The 20,501-nt window shown below is 50.0% G+C and overlaps 1 protein-coding gene across 4 annotated transcripts in view; it reads right to left on the bottom strand.

Annotated features, from left to right (window-relative positions):
• Positions 1-1,637: 1,637 nt before the first annotated feature.
• Abhd2 (abhydrolase domain containing 2, acylglycerol lipase) overlaps positions 1,638-20,501 on the bottom strand; it is a 90,586-nt gene continuing 71,722 nt past the window's right edge. For all 4 annotated transcript variants that reach the window (XM_041662430.1, XM_041662230.1, XM_041662344.1 and 1 more), the window contains 6 exons: positions 20,096-20,279; positions 16,908-17,000; positions 13,405-13,515; positions 11,047-11,116; positions 8,901-8,985; positions 1,638-7,365 (listed from right to left, as the gene is read on the bottom strand). In XM_041662430.1, the coding sequence (XP_041518364.1) occupies positions 7,169-7,365; positions 8,901-8,985; positions 11,047-11,116; positions 13,405-13,515; positions 16,908-17,000; positions 20,096-20,279 (740 nt within the window). In that variant the 3' untranslated portion in view covers positions 1,638-7,168. The remainder of the gene's footprint in view (positions 7,366-8,900; positions 8,986-11,046; positions 11,117-13,404; positions 13,516-16,907; positions 17,001-20,095; positions 20,280-20,501) is intronic.

A 20,501-nucleotide genomic window follows, 5' to 3' on the forward strand; every position in this document is an offset into this window, starting at 1 on the left:
AGGAAACCGGTGTAGAGATGCTGGGTACTTCAACAAGAGTGTTGGAAGAATGTTTTGGGTGGCCCCGAGCCACAAGGAGAGAGGAGTTTGTTTCATCTGGGGAAAGGTTCAGCAGTTCAAAGTCAACTGCTTGTAATGTCTTTTTTAAAATATTTATTTTTTGAGACAGGCTCTCACTATGTAGCCCTGGTTAGACTGAAACTTGTTATGGAGAGCAAGCTGTCCTTGAAATCACAGAATTAAACGGAATTAAAGGCCTGCCTGCAATGTATTTCATAAAAGTGGTCACTTCCTGTAAGTTGCCCTAGGGACACACACACACACAGAGAGGAGAGAGAGAGAGAGAGAAAATGAAGGTGGGGACTACAATACGGAGGGCCATCCAGTTGAACACTGGGTCCTCACTATGGGCAATGTTACTTACAGTATAACATGAATACAAGAAAAAAAGGTTTTATTTTTTAAAATTTTGTGTGTGTGCACATGCACGTGAGCATGCACGGATGCACACGTATGTGTGTATGGGTCAGTGCCTGTGGAAATCAGACTAGGGTGCTGCATCTTGTGGAGCTGGAGTTACAGGTCACTGCGAGCTACCTGATGCTGATGTGGGCTCTGGGAACCGAACTCGAGTCCTGAGCAAGCGCAGTAGGTGCTCTTCACCCCCAGCCATCTCCCCAGCCCCAGGAACTGAATCTTTAAACTGTGCTTTATTCGGAGAGTGGGGGAGCTGACAAGGTAGCAAATTTAGCATCTTTAAAAGCCCTCCTTATGTTCATTTCCAGGCAGGAGGAATAAAGACAGCTTCTGCAGCAGCTCCGCCCCACCGGTAAGGTGCCAGCCACATTCCTGAGGTTTCTGTCTGTACCTTTTTGTTATCATCCCTTGTTCTCTTCCCTCACTCTCTGGCTATCTGGGGCTTAGGTGACGCCTTGCAACGCAAGTCGTTAGCACTTTCCGCTACCAGCCTTGCAATTCCCCCACCCCGGGTGGGGCACCTGGACTGGGAGTACGTGGTTGATGCAGAACAAGCAATTAAGAGTTTGTGTTAAGCTATTAATAACACACACGTGTGGACTCCTTTCTACAATATAGAATACAAATGTGCCCTTATATTACAGGACATACAAATGCCACCGTCTGTCCTTCCTGCCTCCTCTCAATAAAACCATGTCTGAAGAGCCTGTTTATGAAAGGTATAATAAAAATATATCCATTCTGTTGGAGTAAGAAACAGCACTAAGCACAAATGCCAGCAGGTTGCCCAGGTGTGGTAAATGACGTGCTGTTGGCACTGACTCTCCCAACATCCTGGACCTGAAATCATTCCCATTTTAATGTTTTTGCTATTCTACATGTATGCGTATTTTGCTTGAAGGTATGTCTGTGTATGCAGTGCACATACTAAGGCTAAGAGGGAGTATCAGATCCCCTGGGACTGGAGTTAAAAATGGTAGCTGCCATGCGAGTGCTGGGCATTGAACTTGGGTCCTGTGGAAGAGCAATCAGTGCTGGGGATCTGAACTCAGGTCCTCACGCCTGTGCGGCAAGCACTTTATCCAGAGCCACGCCTTCATGCCCAGACGCACCCCTTGCATGTAGAAAACCCTCTCTAGACAAAGCACACACACGCTCTCTGCACTTTTTACGCTTTATTTTAAGTAAAGAAATTCCATTGAATCAAAGATAACAAAATTACAGTTTTTGTTTGTAATGATCTTTGTTGTTCACCACCACACGGAATCAAGGTAGAATCAAAAGTAACGCGAGAACATAAAACAATCAAGGACGCCGTCGCTTAGTATAATTTCTTAATAAAGGTAAATATCCTCGTATTTAGAAAAAGTTGCATTGCTAAGTGCAAGTCCGAAACGCCTGGTGCTGGGGGAGTCGAAAGATGCAGCAGCACAGGCAGGGGCTTTCAGAGCACAGACTCCAAAATACGGTATTTCCAGGGCAGCATCTGGAGTTCCGCAAAACCCAGAGAACAAAACGAAATGAGTGAGAATCAGGAATGTGAAAGTGACGGTTCTCAAAAATCAATCTGGAAGCAGTTCTGCCAACGCAAGACTGTGGTTGGTTGGAATTGGGGGAGAGGGGGAATGGAGGGAGGCGAACTGGCCTCCCCCTCCCCCCCCCCGCCCCAGCCCTGGGTCACTAAGGCCACGGCAGTGGGGGGAAAGTAACTCAGGTACAGTGAAGGTCTGCCTGAGGCTGTGGGAGAGACCCAGGTCACCTGGAACGGGCGTGGGGATGGGGAGGTGACAGGATTCTACACCGACTTGTGCTTTAGGGAAACTAAAGAGGCCAAAATGGAGATCAAAGTGAGCCTAGCTCCTATAGCCAGGAACTGGGTTCCCGCATGGGAGCAGCCTGAGAGAGCAGTGATTGGCCTTGAGGACCAAGGAGGTTGGCAATTGTTTTAGGTGACGTTGACTGCTCTGTGGGTGTGCTCTGGGGGCAGAATGCCCACTTAGACTGAGGGTACTTCTGCAGGTGTCAGAAGTAGCCCGTCCCCAGTTTATGGCAAGAGAAGATTACTTGGCTAAAGGGGACCAGAACGGGGAGACGGAAGGTTATGGATTTTGCTGACAGGAGTCTAGTTAAGAGGCTGAGAACTTTCACGAGACTCGGGGTGTCAGACTTAATCTACCAATTAGAAATTAATTTCAACTTCTGTATTAGGCATCGGTGAAAGCTCTACCTACACACAAGCTAGGAACACAGTTGGAAAACATGGAGGACGGACTCTTCCAAAAGGGACAGCGGTCTAGGTTCTGGGTGTCTGGGGACTGTTGGCAAGCCGGACTGCGTGGCCTGCTTCTAAGGACCACGACCAGAGGATGCCGGGCTGTCGCAAAGCACCTGGGGGCAGCAGAGACAGGCCGGCGGGGCAGCCTTTGCTCTGGGTGCCGTTCTGGTTCCTTAGCCAGCAGAGGCCTGCTTCCTGTGTCCTTAGCTGTAGCTACAGTGCAGGACAAACAGTCCTGGTTTATGAGGAGGGGACACTGTCCTTTGCTTAGATACCAGGTGGAAGAATCCTGGCCCCTAACCGCTTGCCATCTCAATGCCGAGCATCCGAGTGATCCAAAGTGGCTTTGAGAAGAGTAAGGCAAAGAAGACAGGTGGAGGGGCGGTTCCAGACCGCTCGTGTTGGTGGGGGTGAGAGGTGGGGGGGGACGTTACAGGAGCCTCCGGGCCACCTGAGGAAATTCTCTGGTTGACTGTGGCTTGGCTTCAAACTTCCAAAGCAAAAGAGTTTGAATTCTTCCGCCACAGTGTTGTCATACCAGGGGATTTTCTAGAGGCAAGTTAAGGCTTTCTGGGTAAGGAAAACAATTCCAGGTGAGACCGTGACAGGACGCCGAAGTGACATGCTCCCTAACAACTTTCCTGTATGTCTACAGAGAAACGCAGGCCCTTCCAACTCCACTTTGTTTGTTTGTTTTTCCAATTTCTTCTTCTGTCCAAACTGTCACTCAAAGTCAAAATCAAGGCCATGGGAAAAGAGAAGCCTCCCCCATCTCCAGCACCTGCTTCCGGGGCAAACACAAACAAGAACACATGTGCTTGTGTCCCCAGAGCTGGCAAACTCTACCTCAAGTCAGCCACTTACAAAGAGAGTTCTCATCCGGATGCCAGCCTTCTTTGCTCAGCTACCCAGAAGGCTCCGCTGAGGGCAGTCTGGGTTCAGAACCAGCCTGCACAGTAAGGACACTTCTGGCAACCGTCCACGCTTTGCCTGGTCACACTGAAGGCCGGAGGTGCTTTCCTTATGACTGGTGGCCCTCGCCTGTCACGGTCACAGGACCACCCTCAGAATGGCGAGGAAAATGCCTTAGTGGTAAAGACAGGAAGAGAGGCTAAGACGGCTTTGGACTCTGTCCAGGGTCCTGACTAGGACAAGCTGAATGGGCACGCCCCTTCTCTCCAAGTCCTCTCAAGAAGAGCCTAGGGGTCGCGAGTCACCTGTTTCTACCCGCAGCTTCAGACAATGGTTAGCAGCGACTGAGCAAATGATCCGGAAGTGGATGAAGCAGTTTTAGAGATGATGCAACATGAGTCAGAGCCACTGGGGACGAGAAGACAGGGCTCCTGACCCTGGTAATGCAATGCCATGCGAACGAAGGAAGACCTCCCTTCGGGAACATCCCAGGAGCTCCTAGGGTCCCCGTAACTGTGAGATGCCACAGAAATGAAAAGAATACGGACGGTATGGCAAACTTCCCGCCGCCCTTCTGCTCAGGGGTGGACGATGCGAAGTCATCGCAGTAAAAACAGGTTCTCAAGCCTGGGAACCTCCCTGTTAACTACACGGTCTTGATCATTTATTTTTTTTCCAAGCTAATTTGACTGAAGACAATGTCTTCCAATTATTTGGGAGGGAGGGATCACAACTAGGGTAATGCGGTACCTTCCGCACTTGGGTTTTAATGCGATTTCTGCCATAGACTTGTCTAGTTCTCTATAACTTACGTTCCTGATTTTTAAGACAGAATATTCAAATGTTCCCCACAACTTCAGTCTTTGGTTCAAGCCAGTCCTTGAGAGCCAGCGGGCAACACATCATCATTAGCAGTGGATGACTCTGGAAAGAAAGCAAGGGAGCGCAGAGGAAGGAGAGGGGCTGACCTACATAAAGGGCTGTCCCCTCATTCATTAGGCAAGCTGCCACCTCCACATTCATGCTTCTGTGCTCTCATTCAGGAGCCAACAAGAACTCTCCTGTCAGACTGCCATGGCCACGGTCTCATTTCCATGCCCGACGAGGGCCCGGAGCTGGAATAAAGAGCTCCAGTTGATTTCACGAGAAGCAAAATGGAATGCCAGTGCCATTCAGAGCCGCACACTGCGGAGGCTGCAGCTGGCACAAGTCCCCTCCCCCAGTCCTAGGGGCTGGACTTCCAGTGGTGTGGCAACAAAGGCTGCGCCCCAGCTCTGTCTCTCTTTGGTGGGCCTCCAGGCCTGCTGCAAAGATCAGGCTCCCAGGACAGTCCCCCACATCCTCCTAGGTGTGACAACAGGGCGACTTTTCTCTGAAGCAGGTGGTACCCAAGCTACTGCTTAGTCAGGACTTGGAAAGAGATGACCTCAGGCAAATGGAGGGAGCCCCTTACTAGGGATGGTGACAACTCTATTCCCTTATGGCTTTCTTTCCAAGTCTTAAGGGATCAAGGCAGCAGCAGGAACTCCGTGAGTCCCCTAACAGCTGCAGTTGGGCGGAGGGAAAACTGACAGAGAAGAGTTAGCTTCCAAATTGAGGGATGAATGATAAAGTGCCAATCTGTGCCAAGGGAACATAAAAAAAAAAAGCAACAGAAAAATGACAACCATTGGTGGGACACGGTGACAGAATTTGTTGAGCGTGAAGAGATTATAGCAAAGGAAACTGGGGACCTCCGACAGCTCAGTGTTCCGGGAGAATGTCCGTTCAGGACGTTACGGGGTGACCTAGTGATTTTCAGGGAGCAGCTCTGCAGTTTACAGACATTCCTGTCACAGTCTCTATTGCACCTGCAGCCCTGAGGACTGGCGTTCGGGGGTACAGGTGGCTCCATAAATATCCACACAGACCCACTACTGTATTTCATTCAGTCCTGGAGCCAAAGAAGATTAAGCAGAGAAAAAAAAATATATGTTTTTTTTTTTTTTTTAAACAGTATCCAGGCAATTCATTCACAGGTCCATTTAATTCCAGAGAGCAGCTGCGGATTTTTCAAAGTGAAGGTTCTCAGGGATTCAAGCGCCCCAAGGATAGGAGAAGAGGACTTAAGCCCCAGAGTGACGCACCCACTCGAGCAGACAGCTTGGGAAGCCTTACCCAACAGACAACACACAGAGGCTATTGAACCACACGCTGACTTCAAAAGAATACCCTGCCCTCTCAGCTGGAAATCCATGTCTCCAAACTCAGATCCGACTTTTGAGTTGTTTGGTATCAAAACTCAGAGTGACATGGACCTGGGGTGAAAACCTAAAATTACAAGTGAGTGATTAAGACTCTAAATCTCTTTATGTGAAGTGGGGAAAGGAGAAAGATTGCAAGCCCTGTCATTTGCTCCCAGGCTCCCCCAGAGGGAGGTTCACTCAAACCTCAGTATACCGAGTTTGTCGCTGGACTTTAGAAAGGGTGGTCATCTCAGCAATCTATCTGGTCCAAGTTCCCCATTTAATAGGGGAAGAGAGTCAAGTCCAAAGGGATTATCCAGGGTCACACATCTGGGAAGAAGCAGAGCTAAGGCTCAACCCAAATGTCCTCTCCCTTTTAGGGACACAGCATTGAGATCACACAAAGGGAGTCATACAACAGACAGTGCTGCTTCGGAGCTCTCTGGGAGCAAAGAGACACTGTGGCTTATTAATGTCAATTAAATGAGCCACCAAGATGTTCCTAATTTAAAGGGGCTGTATTACAGTATGGGGTTTCCCTCAGTTTGCTGGGTGATGAGAATTCCCTGGGACACTTGTCAAAAATTAAAATCCCCAGACCCCTCCCCAAACCCACTGAGTCAGCCTCTCCGAGGGGAGGGATCCGAGAGGCTGAATTTTTAGACAAGTGCCCCACGCAACCCTCAGCAGCAGCAGCAGCAAGGTGGGAGGAAGGTGTCTCAGGAAGACGGTGAGAAGGAACTGGCTTTAGACTCAAGAAATTTCCTTTGTTTCAGTGGCAAAACTCAGGCCCAGGAGGCACCAGGCTCTCAGACTTCCAAAGCTAAGTCCTTTCTTCAGCATTGGTCAGAGATGCTGACTTCTTGTTGGGGACTCTATGAGGGCACATACAACCATCACCAAGTGACTTACATCCTTCACGGTTCTCAGAGAGAGGCCTTTTGATTGGCAAAGCAAAACCACAGCTCAGATGCGGTCCTTAATAGGAAAACTAGATACAACTGGCGTGAAAGCAATCAGATACTGAAGCTGGACAGAAGGGGGAGAATCTTGTAGCTTGCCACCATGGCTAACAACGCAACGGAGAAAACCCGTAACTAAGCACAAAAATAGCCTGGAGCTCCCAGGAAGAGCCGCCTACTTAAGACAGGTTGCATGATGGGGGGGGGCCCCCACTGATGGTATGAGGTCAGATCCAGGTCACTGAGGGAGATGGGAGACCTGAAACAGCCGCGGGTTCCAGAGGAGGGCTGCAGGAGCACGCCAGAGTCCGGAGGCCTCATTCGAACTCGGCCTCCATCTGTTCCGTGTCTGAGCACTGGGACTTATTCCTTTCCCACTGGCAAATGGCGTTGGCATACTCCACCACCAGCTTATCCATCCACGTCAGTGGCTCAGGGAACAGCACGGAGCCCTCGAAGAAGCCCAGGTGGCCCCCGTGCAGAGGCAACACAAACATGACGTTCTCCCGTTTCTCTGTAGGGGGAAAAGGCAGCAGAATTACAGCATCCCATTAACTCCAGAGCGAGAGGGCAAAGGCGAGGAAGCTGGGGGGGCCTCGGCATTCCTCAGAGGGTACCTAAGTGGGTATCTAACCACGCACACCGTGTTGTCTTTCTCAAGGGGACAGGCAAGCCAGCAGGACCTCATGAGTTTGGTGTAAAATGGGCACCAAAAGGGCCGGGCACATAGCTCAATGGTAAACACTACCCTGGCGTAGGGAAATCCCAGAGTTCAATCTCCAGCACTGCCAAAATAAAGAAATAACACCAGTTCATAGAATGGGTACCAGAATTCCTTTGAACCCATACTTAAAGCTCCACAAGCCCAAGCTACACCCTTCCCCTCACATAACTAAGTTATAACCTTAGGGATAAAAGAGAGTGAACGAGGGAGTCCGTGCTTTCTCATACCAGACGTCAATCTTCAGGACTGCGAGGCATGTGAAGAGATGCCCAGGTTCCCAGTGCCATGATCTAAATGGCTATCCTGAGAGCTGAGGGCCTGAAAATGGACTTTGGGTCCATGTTTAAGTTGGTCTCCATGGCTACTGGAGAGGTGCAGAGAAGAGGCAGCCAAGTTCACCAGGAAATATGTTTTCCGGGGGGGAGGGGACAGAGTGGACGAGGCCCTATCTCACTTCCTCCACTATTCCTTTCTGGTTGCTATTCTGTGGGATAGCTAACGCCATCCCGTGAATGTTAGTTTTGGTCCAGGAGATAGGTGCTGTTGCGCGTGGCTGAGTGGGCTGTGGTGTGGTCTGCTGGGGGTCTTGAGGGTGGCTGGGGGTTGACAGGAGACAGTTTTTGTCATGAAATAGGCACCCCCCCCACACACACACATGCGGTCTTTTTCCTGAGCAGGAAGAAGCTCTGCGAGGCAGCTTCTTCTGCTACCTTATCTGCTCTTGTAGCTGTAGTGGGAGGCGGTGGCCGGGGCCACAGGGTTAGCTCTTCCTTTAGGCCACTGTATTTACAAGAGGAAACATAATCACAGAGGTCTGTGGAGATGATACCCCAGGGACCCGACAATGCACCGCGAAGTAAGTGGAGCCCCAGCCTTTCCTCACGTTTCCTCCCTCTGCCTCCCCTGTAGCGCCGACCCTGGGATAGACTGAGCCTGCACAGCGTTTCTATGAGCAACGTTCTCTGTCATTTCAGCTGCTTATAACCTCCAGGCAGATGGAGGGGCAGAATGGGCTTTGTTTTCTGTTGCCTTTTAGGGCAAATTTTAGTTCTAAATCTCTCTTTAAGTCAGGCTCTCCCATTTAACAGAACGATAGCTCTGAGACAACATCCCTACAGAACACTCTTGGTGATGGATATCAAGAATGGTCCTGTCTCCTGCACCAGGATGGAAGTCTAGAAGGTTCTACCCAGGGGCCTTTGCCAGTCAATGGGCTGCCCCTCTCCCCTGAGGCTTGTCTCCATCTGCTGCCAGAACAGCGAAAGGGACAAGATGGACAGCGGTAATCTGCTGTGTGGCTGGGAAAACAGCAGGAAGAGACTCACCTGAGAGAGACTTTGGAATGGTCAGAAGGCTTTCGTGCACCAAGGGGTCATCAGCGGCATTAACCAGCATCAGAGGCACGTATATCTGCAGCAAGAAGGTACACTGATGTTACACGACCCGCTCCCTCCCAGACAGGCCTTTGAAGCAAAGGGGAATGTTCAGGGCTCAGTTTGTCGGGCTGGAGCCTTAAGGATGCCTCACCGTCACTGGCAGCGAGAGGAAGGACAAGTCTGCTGTGATCGCCACCTGGCAGCAGGTATATATGGGAGCAAAGCGGTCAGGGCCTAGATCTGTGTGCTCATGGGAGACGGGGCTTAATGTGTTCTTACTCACAAGTGTTTCTGATTATCTTCAGTGTTTCACATTAGCCTCCGTGCTCAGAAAAATGGCAGCATCAAGATGTCTGTCTGTCTGTCTGTCTGTCTGTCTATCTATCTATCTATCTATCTTTCCTTTGGCTTATAGTATAAAAAAAATAAAGTGATGTGCACCCCACTAGAGGGAAAGGAGACCTTTTAGAAGAATCTGAAAGATGCAAAGAGGAGTGAGAGCCAGGTGTGTACCCTCATAATCCCAGAACTTGGATGGCAGAGGCAAAAGAATTCTGAGTTCAAGGTCAGCCTGGGACATATATATATCTGTATATTTATCTCAATACCCTATTTCAGAAAATCAAGCTTTAGAGATGACTCCAGTGGTAGAGCACTTAAATGGCAATGTAAGGCCCTAGGTTCAATACCTATTTCAACAAAACCGCACAAATAGGAGCGGGTTGGTGGGTGGCAGGGAGCTCTTAGCAGGACCGTGCTCAATATGCATATAAGTAAGACAGATAATAAGAGCCTCCTTTTGGTTTAGAGTAGAGAGGGTGCTGATGGGGGCACTCAGACTATGCTGAACTGCCACCCTGACATACTGAATGGTTGTGCTCTCCTGACACTCTTGGCCATAGCTGAGACAGTCACAGAACTATAACTCACGGCCACCCCTATGGACACAGACACATGGGAAGTTGTGTGCTGGCATAAGAGCAACGGTGCATGGCAGAAGGGAGGAGTCTGGCTCAGTGCTGGTTCAGGAAATACGGGAATTGTGTTGGCCACCAACTTAGTAAACACAAGGTTTGCTGTAGGTGCTAAAAGAACAGATCAAAACCAGACTACCTTTAATTTTTTTATGATATCAATTTGTGCATCTATGTGCGCATGTGTGCTCATGCATGCGAGGTCAGAGGACAACTGGGGAATGACTCCTTTCCTTCCACGGTGTGGGCCCTGGGTTTTGAACTCAAAGCACCAGCCTTGGTGGTAAGCACATTCACCTGCTGAGCTATCTTGCTGGCCTTCTTTTTGCTTTTGAGTTGTGGTCTTTCAATGCAGCTCCTGCTGGCTGGATATATATACACATACACATACATACATCAAGTTGGCATCAAACTTACAGCAATCCTCCTGCCTCAGCTTCTTTTTTTTTTTTTTGATTTTTCGAGACAGGGTTTCTCCGTAGCTTTTGGTTCCTGTCCTGGAACTAGCTCTTGTAGACCACGCTGGCCTCGAACTCACAGAGATCCGCCTGCCTCTGCCTCCCGAGTGCTGGGATTAAAGGCGTGCGCCACCACCGCCCGGCTCTGCCTCAGCTTCTTGAGTACTGGTTATTATAGGTGCATGTTACTATGCCTCGTACATGTTTCTTGTCACTTTGATACAGAACTCCCCCCAATTTATTCTGTGTTTACCAGATATCTGAGAGTTCAGTACTAGACAGCATGTTACTAAGATACAAATGACCACAAGAAGGGGTCAAGGGCTGCAAGAAAGTCGGATGGATCTCCCACGAGACCCCACGGTAGAACACGGGTGTTTTTATTACTATATAGTCAAAGGATGTCTGAGGATAACCTGGCTGCCTCAGGCAATTTCACAGACTTGAGAGAAGCCTGGCCTGAGCACAGCTCTGGGACTTAAGACTATGGCAGTCACAGCGAGGGCGACCGGCTCAATAGAAGGTCTGAGTGACAAACTAGCGTGGCGTGATGGTGTTCAGATTCCGGCTCCGCTTCCCCAGGGAACTTAGGAAGGGTATTTGTTGTACCACGGGCAAAGCTGGCTGCGGTGACACTGATTCTGAGGCGGGGCCGCCACTCACCCTGTGCAGGTATCTCATGCAGCTTTCTTCCTCATAGTATTCCTTCAGGGAATTATAGCCGTGGAACTTTCTGGAAAATGAGCACACACACACACACACAAAGGCAAAATGACATCTGTTATAGAGCTGAGCCGATGACTCTCCACTTTCCACACTAACTCACTGCAATGGCAGAAGCCACACAGGCAGCGGCTTCTCTATGGTTCTAGCTATTGCACCAAAACGAACGTAGGTGGCAGAGTTTGGAGTCAAGAGCACGGGCTTAGGATCTGGATTCAAATCTGGTTGGGCAATCTCAGGCAAATGCTCAAGATTCCTGGGCCTTAGCTATGTCACTGTAAATTGGATCAAAGACAAGACCTTCCGTGATGGTGTTGTGAGAATTACTATATGGAAGGGCTTCCGTGTGCCCTGCCTGGAGAAATCTCAATCTCAGCTGTAATACTCAACATTGTCTACTGCATCTTTTTGAGGCAGCATCAAATCATTTATCATCTTTGACGAGATACTCAGGGTCACAGGCATGTATGAGCTAGAACTCCGTTTTCAGCAGAGTTACCCTGGAGCCGCTGGAATAAAGTGTGCTTGAGACTCCTCCACTCAAGGAGCAGTACCTGTCACTGGCCACCTGAAGTCTCACAACACCGGAGAGGCTTGCAGCTCTGCTCAGCTCTGGGCTGAGAGACCTGGAGAGTTCAGTTGGGGCTCTGATGCCCTGAGACCCCAAATTCTATTGTGGGCCAGAAGACCTCTGAACCCCCCCTTTCTTTCCTACCCAGGGAGGAGCCTCCAGGCTCTTGACATCCTGCCTCCTCCCCCAGAGCTTCCACCTCCAGCCTTCTTAGGTACCCCAGTCTGGAAATGACCCAGAAGGGTCCCCTAGTGGGAGGCGGCTGTGTGCAGAGATCACATCCAGGATGTGTGACTCTGTTCTCTGTGGTCTCCAAAGCATTCTGTTCCTCCAGCATTGCTGGTGACCACTCTGGGAGGAGGCTGCCAGAGCGGTTTGATTACAGAACCGCCACCACCCAACACTACAGATGATGAAGGCCTTCGCAAGGACTGAGGGGCTTTTCCTTTTGAGCTTAAATTAAGATGATGGATAGGAAATTTATATTACATTAAAATTAAATTACTTTTCTATTCTTATGAGGGACCACAGCAAGTTATAGACTGTACCCCAAGAGAGCTAGGCATTGTTTATTTCTGTGGTGGTGTGGATGCAATTGGCCCCCATAATCTCATAGGGAGTGGCACTATTAGGAGGTGTGGTTTTGTTGGAGTGGGTATGACTTTGTTGGAGAAAGTGTGCCACTGTGGGGGAGGGTTTTGAGGTTTCCTACGCTCAGGATACTGTGCAGTGTCTCAGTCGACTTCCTGTTGCCTGGAAGATGTAGGACTCTCAGCTACCTCTCCAGCACCATGTTTGCCTGAACACTACCATGTTCCCACACCATGACGATAATGAACAGAACCTCTGAAACTGTAAGTGAACCACCCCAATGAAATGCTTTCCTTATAAGAGTTGCCATGGTCATGGTGTCTCTTTGCAGCAATGAAAACCCTAAGATAATTTCCATCTTTTAAATAGACTAGCAATTCCATAGTTTTTATTTGCTCTGAGAAAACAGTAACTGGACCCTTTGAATTTACCTGGTGTGAAAGGATAGTAAGAAAAAAAAATAGAGCTCTCACAGCCTCAGGCCAACGGCCCGCTATCTAGGAGGACCTATGTCTAAAGGTATTAAAGGATTGTGAAGTGTGAAAGACAGGGACAAGGTGTGAGGCCAACTCTACAAGTCAAGTTTCTGACTTCAATTAGAAGGTGCTGGTGCCAGCAAAGGTGAGATCATAGAAACGCAAGCCGAATGAGAGAACCGGGTGGGGATTACATCTTCTGCCCAGAAGCATCTTCACTTCCTCCCCATGCCCAGAAAGTGGTTCCATGTGTTGTTGGAAACCTACAGGTCTCTTGGTCTACCTTTGGCCATCTGCTTTTGATAGATTCACTCACCAAAGTCTGGATAAACATCCAGAGGATGTACAAAAACTACCCTGCCCACTGCAAAGGCAGACCTGGGGGGGTGGGGGGTGGGGGGGGTGCTGATCTTGTCCTGTGTTGAGGCAGGACATAACAGTTGCCGAGGTGGACCACTAGGTGGAGACACTTCACCCACCAGTTCAAGCTGCCAGTGCCACATGGTCAGAGGCTTTACCCATTTCCAAGAGATGAGAACTTTCCTACGATCGCTTCTCCTAAGCATTAGACTCTGACTGGAATGAGAAGAAGCCGCTGAAGCAAGGGGAGCAAGGCAGTGGCGTGGCAGAGCAGCCTCTGGCCCGGCCTTGGGGACCCACCTCATCACATTGTCATCAATCTGCATCAGGGATGTTGCTGTGTAGAGCCGGCTCAAGTCCGTGTCCTCCAGGCTCTGGGGTTTCTTAACATGGTCTCCAAAAAGAGCTTGTCTAGAACAAGACACAAAAGTGAACAAAGCGATGCCAAAGAGAAGCCACCACGGTGGAGCTGGCTTTCCTGGCCACAGGCAGACCAAGAGCGCCAGTCACCACGGGACCAGAGTTACAGTAAATTAGACATACAGCCCTCCAGCCTTTTATTTATTTTTGGTTTTTATTTCCCTGTGTTACTGGGGATTGAACCTAGAGTCGTAGGCATGCGAGGCAAACACTCTATTGTAGGCTGCAGCCCCAGTTCTTTTTTTTTTTTACTTGTATTGTTTATTTATTTGCTTTTTTTTCCTTAAACACAGGGTCCCCTGTAGTCCAGGCTAATTTTAAATCCCCCAGGTAACCACTTTTACCTCCCACATTCGGAGATTACAAGAATGTGCTATCATGCCTGGTTTCTTTGAGCCTTTAGAACATAATATCCAAGATGAGCATGCATAGGAAAATAAACATTAAAGCCCTCCTTTCCTTCCAGGGTACCAAGATAAACTGAGGACTGGGTTTCAAGTTGGCCAGATATTACATAGCCTTTAGCACAGGGGAGGAAGCCCACGAAAGCCTTTTGGAGGAGTGATAGGAGGCGAGCCAAACACGGAGATTCAGGTTTCACTGATGTGGATGTTGCCAACTGTTGGCAGGCCCTTGCTCCCTTACAAGCTGCTTGTGTTGCTCAACAAGGAAGCTAACCAGAAACCCCTTTGGCATCTGGCTAAGTCAGCAGCTCTCCACAGTGTCAGCTGAAAAGCTGTCCCTTGGTAGCCACAGGCAATTAGTTTTAGGATATTCCTCAGATGCCGGGCGGTGGTGGCTGCAAGCCTTTAATCCTAGCACTCTGGAGGCAGAGACAGGTGGATGTCTGTGAGTCTGAGGCCAATCTGGTCTATAGAGTGAGTTCCAGGACAGCCAGAGCTACACACAGAGAAACCCGGTCTTGAAAAACAAAGCAAAGCAAAGCAAAACAAACAACAACAACAAGAGGATATTCCTCGGAGATCCAAATCTATAGATGCTCCAGGATTGGAGGGTGGGAGTGCTGGAATGGGGTAGGGCAGGGTCTCTTTGTGTTCCCCAGTCTGTTCCCAAACTCCTAGGCTCAAGCGATCTTTCTGTCTCTTCTTTTTTGAGTAGCTTGGACAACATGTGCCAGCATACCTGGCTTCGGGATGTGCATGTAACCCTGCCATCTCCTGCATGCTTAGTCACCTCTCAATGACATTAGGGATGGAATGAAAACAGTTGCTAGACTTGACTATACAATTTAGGAGATGGGTGAAAAACTTGCGGGCGTGAGGGTGATCAGGCTGGCTAGGCTGGTGACCCCCTCATCCCTCACAGCTCCCTCTGTGTGTCTCTATGGAAGCTGCATGCTTGGTCAAAGAGGATGGCCTTCCCTAAAGAAGAAATGGTCTTTGGTCAAGGACACACAAGTAGCTATGACCCCCTGCTAGGACCTCCAAACAAACTCTCAGGAGGTAAACTTGCACACATTCGGCACAGATAAAGCCAGGGTTAACCGTGATCTCCACCTGCTGTTGTTTGGACCTGTGCATCTGTGGAGATGGAGGAGTGGGATCCATACAGAGGTCGTTTCTATGAAGAGGAATGTCCGTCCGTCCATTTAGGACAAGACAATGAAGGTAGGGATGACAACGGGCAGGGGGGACTTCCCTTCCAAGCTGGTGTTCTCAGTCACACAGCTAAGGGAGGACTGCGTCTGCTTTGAGGGTTGGCGCGACAGTAGGAAACAGTCATGCCAGAAACGCAGGGCTCTGTATCCATTTATAACCTCCAAAAGGAGATCAGCATCCTTTCTTAGGACTTACTTTTTCCCAAATAAGGCGGCAAAGGATTGGATTCAGAGCCTAAATTTTCCCTCGGATTTCAGTCAGTTGGCTTTCTGTGGTAAACACACCAACATGCCTTCCCAATTTGCTAGCAATTGCATAATGAACCTCCAGGACTTTTTAGCAACACTCGCACTTTCTGCAAAACACATCTTCCCTCGGAGGACTCACTCTCCATTCTAGAAGTGCAGACATAAGGTCTTAAACACTCTAACTTCACCCGACGGCTAGAGAGCCTCAGTAAATCCTCAGACCCACCGGAACTTCAGCTGGGCTGCCTCCAACTCAGTGGCCAGCATGTGATCGCTGTTCAAATCACATAGTTGAGTAGGATTGTTGACTTTGCCTCAGCACAGGGGGCAGAATCTCTCCTCAACCAACTTGACACAAGGACCTGAGGACATGCTTTGTAGCTTTGTAGTCTGAGGGTTTTGTGAGCACCCCCCTTGCTCAGGTACCATGTGAGTCCACCCACTGGAAGCTCAGCGTGGCCTGGGGTGTGCGGCTAAGCTGGGCTAGACAATGCTGTGTTAATCACTAGGGTGGAGGGAGGAAATTAAGAGGTGAGCACTGGGGCGCATACCTGGGGACCCCATATGCAGAAGACCGCAGCAGGAAGATTGCTTGAGTTCAAGAGTTTAGGGTCAACTTAGGCAACACAGTGAGACCAGAACTAAAACAAGCAATTCCAACCTCCCCTCACCCCCAAAACACCCATCCAAAACAACCAACCAACCAAAAGGACCAAGAGACAGATCACTTAGAATGCGTTTTGTTTTCCCTCAGAGCATTGCCAAGAGTCCCTGCCAAGTGCATTTCTTGAGCGTTCCTTGGGTGCCAGGCTCTAGGGCAGTGTTGGGACCCTTTAATACAGTTCCTCAGGCTGTGGTGACCCCCACCATGAAATTATTTTTCTTGCTACTTCATAACTGTAATTTTGCTACTGTTATGAACTGTAATATAAAAATATCCATTTTTTTGATGGTCTTTTGATGGCAACCCCTATAAAAGGGTCGTCCCCAAGGGGGTCGAGACCCACAAGTTAAGAACCCAGAGGAAGCCTCAGACTTCCTTGATGTGAGAAGGGTGACCAAGATGGGCCTCAAGGGACAGTGTGGGCCCCGTGGGCAGATGCTGGCAAGGACAGAGGTGTGGAGAGGCCAAGGGAGCAGGGGTCTCCACAGGCTCCAGTCTAGTTAGAGGGAAGGGAAGTGCCATGGAGAAGGGAGAGAAACCAACAACGGGAGTAACCAGAACAAAGCCATCACTTACACCCCCTGGCTAACTCCTGCTCCCTCCCCATGGCTCGAAGGGCCTGAGCCAAAGCAGGCACTGACACGCTGCTCTGAGCCTCCTGCCACGCTGCTGAAGCTGAGGACTGGCCAAGACTCAGGGCTGAAGCCCTTCCCAGCAGCCTCCTGAGGAGGAAAGCACTTAAACAGTGACAGGCCCCATCACGGCTGCTCTCACTGGGTACTGAAGCCCCCTCGTCGCGTCTTAGCAGGAGTTACGGAGGCATCTTCTGAGGCAGAAGGGAAGGGGGCATACCTGTGAGACAGGATGATCTTCTTCATGTTGTCGGCCATGAGGAAGTTGTAGAATCGGCGGCACTGGTCCCATTGCATGAAGGTCTCCTGGGCCCTGGAAGAACCACAGCAGATGAGAGGCGCCATTACTGCGGCGCATGCTGGCTCTTGCCCGTGTTGGGTACCAGCTTTGACGCGCTGCATCCAGACAGTTGGGGAGAGGCCACAAAGCTCTCTAAAGATGACCCTGCAGGAAGCCTCCAGGGCCATAATGGCACAGCTGGCTGCTGGTAGCAGGACCGACACCTCCTGGCCTGCCAAGAATCTGCTGCTACTGCTTAAATAAATAACTGGGGAGCATAAAGGTGCGTGTGATGTGCGCACCAAACAAAGGCTGAAGCTTCACGTGGAGAAGAACAAGCTTTCCGAGAAGCCCCTAGCATGTACGGGACCTCCCTGAACCTCGTGGGTAGAAATGCAAGCCACATCATCACAAGCAAGCCACACCGTCACAGGCGGGACACTATGAACACGTGCCTAACGTTCTTTCGTTCTTTCTCTCAACCACCGAGCCACAGCCCGCTGTGCCTCTACTTGGTTCCTCCTGTCTTGACCTTCAACCCCTGTGGCTGTTTACTCTGAGAGTCCTGTCCTGGTCCCTCAGAGGCCCTGTTTTCTCTTGATCTCATTCATTTCTCCCCCTGCTTAGATCCTGACTGGGGAGCATCCTTGCTGTTGTTAGGACCTACCTAAGAGAAGAGGGGCTGCAGAGGTAAGGAGGGGAGGGTTGTCCTGGCCATACAGTTAGGTGCCAGCAGTGCAGAGGGTTTTAGGTGCAATATCACAGGTGCTCATTGCAGAAAAGTCCCTGAGTTCACAGGGATCCAGAGTCCAAGGAGGGTGAGGACATAGATGCTGGGCCAATGAGCCGCATGCCACTGAAGGGAGGCAGTGTCTGCTTGGGATTTAGGAGATCCAATGAACAGAGGGGTGGAGCGTGCCACAGGAAACTGTGGCGACACAGGGTACCAAGATGGACTGTAAGTATCCCTCACAGAGGGATGAGGAGCGGTGGGGTCATGAGAGCACACAGGAAACTCTGAAGGGGGGCAAGAGAGGATGCTATAGTCTCAGATAGCCTTTTGAGATGAGTGGTGCACACACAAGGAGAACCTAACTCAGGAGAGTAGAGAGAATCCCAGGGGAGGGGCTGCTGAGGTGGCTCAGTGGGCAAAGGCGCTTCCTGCTAAGTGACCAGCTGAGTTCAGTCGGTAGATCCGACATGGTAGGACAGGACTGAGCTTCAAAAACTGTCCCTCGCCCAGGCACCATGGCCCACACCTTTAATTCCAGCACCCAGAGGAGGCAGAGGCAAGCAGAGCTATGTGAGTTTGAGGCTAGCCTGGTCTACATAGCACGTTTTAAGCCAGTCAGGCTATCCACAGAGACCATTTAAACAATAAAATTGTTCTCTTGACCTCCACATGTGTGCTGTGGCATGAATACACACTCATTCCCCACAAACAAACAGAGAGACAGACAAACAAGCAAAGGTAATTACAGAGAAGACCCCAGAGATACTGCTAATATCATGTGAGGCAGGCAGGACCCTGTGATGGAGACTGTGTGGCTACTCAAAACCCTAGAGGAAAAACTTGCAAATTATGTTTGTGGGAGCTGCCTGTCAGGTGTAAAAAATGAGTTTTATATTTGGGATGCCAGTCAGAATGCAATGCACTTTCCTGTCCCACCTGCCCAGCTGCCATGCAGGGACAAAATGCCTCCTGCCTCTAGCATCTGCAGGAAGAGGTTACACTGGTCTCATGTATGGAATGTTCCTTCCTTCCTTCCTTTCTTCCTCCAGCCATGGCTATGAGCCCCAGACAGTGCCAGCACACAGGGGACAACAGTGCTTCTCTGTCCTGCCTCAAGATTCCATGTGGAGGACGGCAGGGTCTCAGCCAAATGTCAATCACAGTCTAGAGACTCAACCGACCTCTTTCTCTCCTATTGCACGAGGCTCATGTGACAATAGGCACTCACGTGTCTGAGCTCTTGGAGGTCTCAGGGAAGGGCGGCTCCTCCTTTACTCACTCAACTGCCTTATTTGAACACCTTACCTTGCTAACTGTGCTGCTCATCTGCCAACAGCAGATGGCGCTATTGCTACAAATCGCAAGGAAACTTGTTTATTGTAAGATTGAGAGGCCAGGAGGGAGGAGAAAGGAGGGAGAAGGGGAAGAAGAAAAGCTTCCTATTTATAAGACCCAGTGCTCTCTAAAGACTAGGTTAGCATTCACGGCAAGTTCCCAGCACCGGGGTTGGGAAGGGAATCTAATGCTTTCTAACACAAAAGATGTCAGGGTGCTGAACCTGACCAGCAGTCATTGGGCTGGCCTTTGTGACCCCTGATCTAAGCCACCCTCTTCATTTCCCAGTGACCAGTAGCGATGCTGCTGACGATTATGTTCTGTAGCCAGCATTGTTCTGAGTCCTTCACACACACGAATTCATCCTGGAGAGTTTGCTGGCAGGAGAGCTAAGGGCTGAGGTACACATTTGCTCCCTAGGCCAGCTTCCCAGGATGCTGAGAGGTAAATCCTTCAGGTGAGGGCACTGCTTAGAAGAGTTCCAAATGTCCCTTCAGACCCATCTGACACACACCCATCCTGCTGGACGGGGGGATCTGGGGTCACAAGACCCAGGGGTCAGATACTGTTGTTTCCCATGTTCTCTTGTTAACACGTAGTTCTGCCATAGTACTGAAATTCAGACATAATCTGAGACTCCCTAGGGAAGCAGCAGCTATTACAGCGGCTTTGGTGATCCAATTACAGATCTGATCCTAAAATACTGTGATGCACCTCAAACTTAACAGGCCTGCTAGGGTAACTCTGGTGTACGACACGGAAGCAGATCCAGCTGAGTGAGTGCTGGGTCTGCGAGGGGCTCCCTGGAACCTGTGCTAGTGTCTCGGGTTAGCTCAACAAATGAGTTCCGTCAACTGGAGGACCCAACAGAATGTGTGCGCGTGTGCGTGTGTGTGTGTGTGCGCGCGCGCGAGTGTGTGTATGTGTGTGTGTGTGTGTGTGTGCGCGCGCGCGAGTGTGTGTGTGTGTGTGTGTGCGCGCGCGCGCGAGTGTGTGTGTGTGTGTGTGCGCGCGCGCGAGTGTGTGTATGTGTGTGTGTGTGGGGGGGGAGACGACTCACCTCAGCGCGCTGTACCCCTGGCACACGCTGACGCAGCACAGGACCTTCTCCTGGTTTGCCTGCGTCTCCCCCAGGTATTTGCACACGATGTTACCGCCCAGGCTGAAGCCCACAACGACCAGCTGGGTCTGGGGATATGTCTTCTTGATGTAGTTCACCATGGCTCCAAACTCCCACGTGCAGCCTGAGGGCAAAGGCGAGGTCACCCAGTCATTTCAAATGTGGCAAATATTGAAGAACATGCAAGCTAGAGACTTTCCTAACTGGGAGCCGCCACACTGAAAGAATGAGACATACATACGTGCATATATGTTAAGAAACATATATGGACATTAGTAGAGTTTGTGAGCAGATGCACACATATCCACAGATTTACGATGCTCCTTTAAAGGTGGACTGTGATTTA

The sequence above is a fragment of the Microtus oregoni genome, unplaced genomic scaffold (assembly GCF_018167655.1).
Source record: "Microtus oregoni isolate MIOR12 unplaced genomic scaffold, Mior012 000000F_ref0000247, whole genome shotgun sequence".
Lineage (NCBI taxonomy): Eukaryota > Metazoa > Chordata > Mammalia > Rodentia > Cricetidae > Microtus > Microtus oregoni.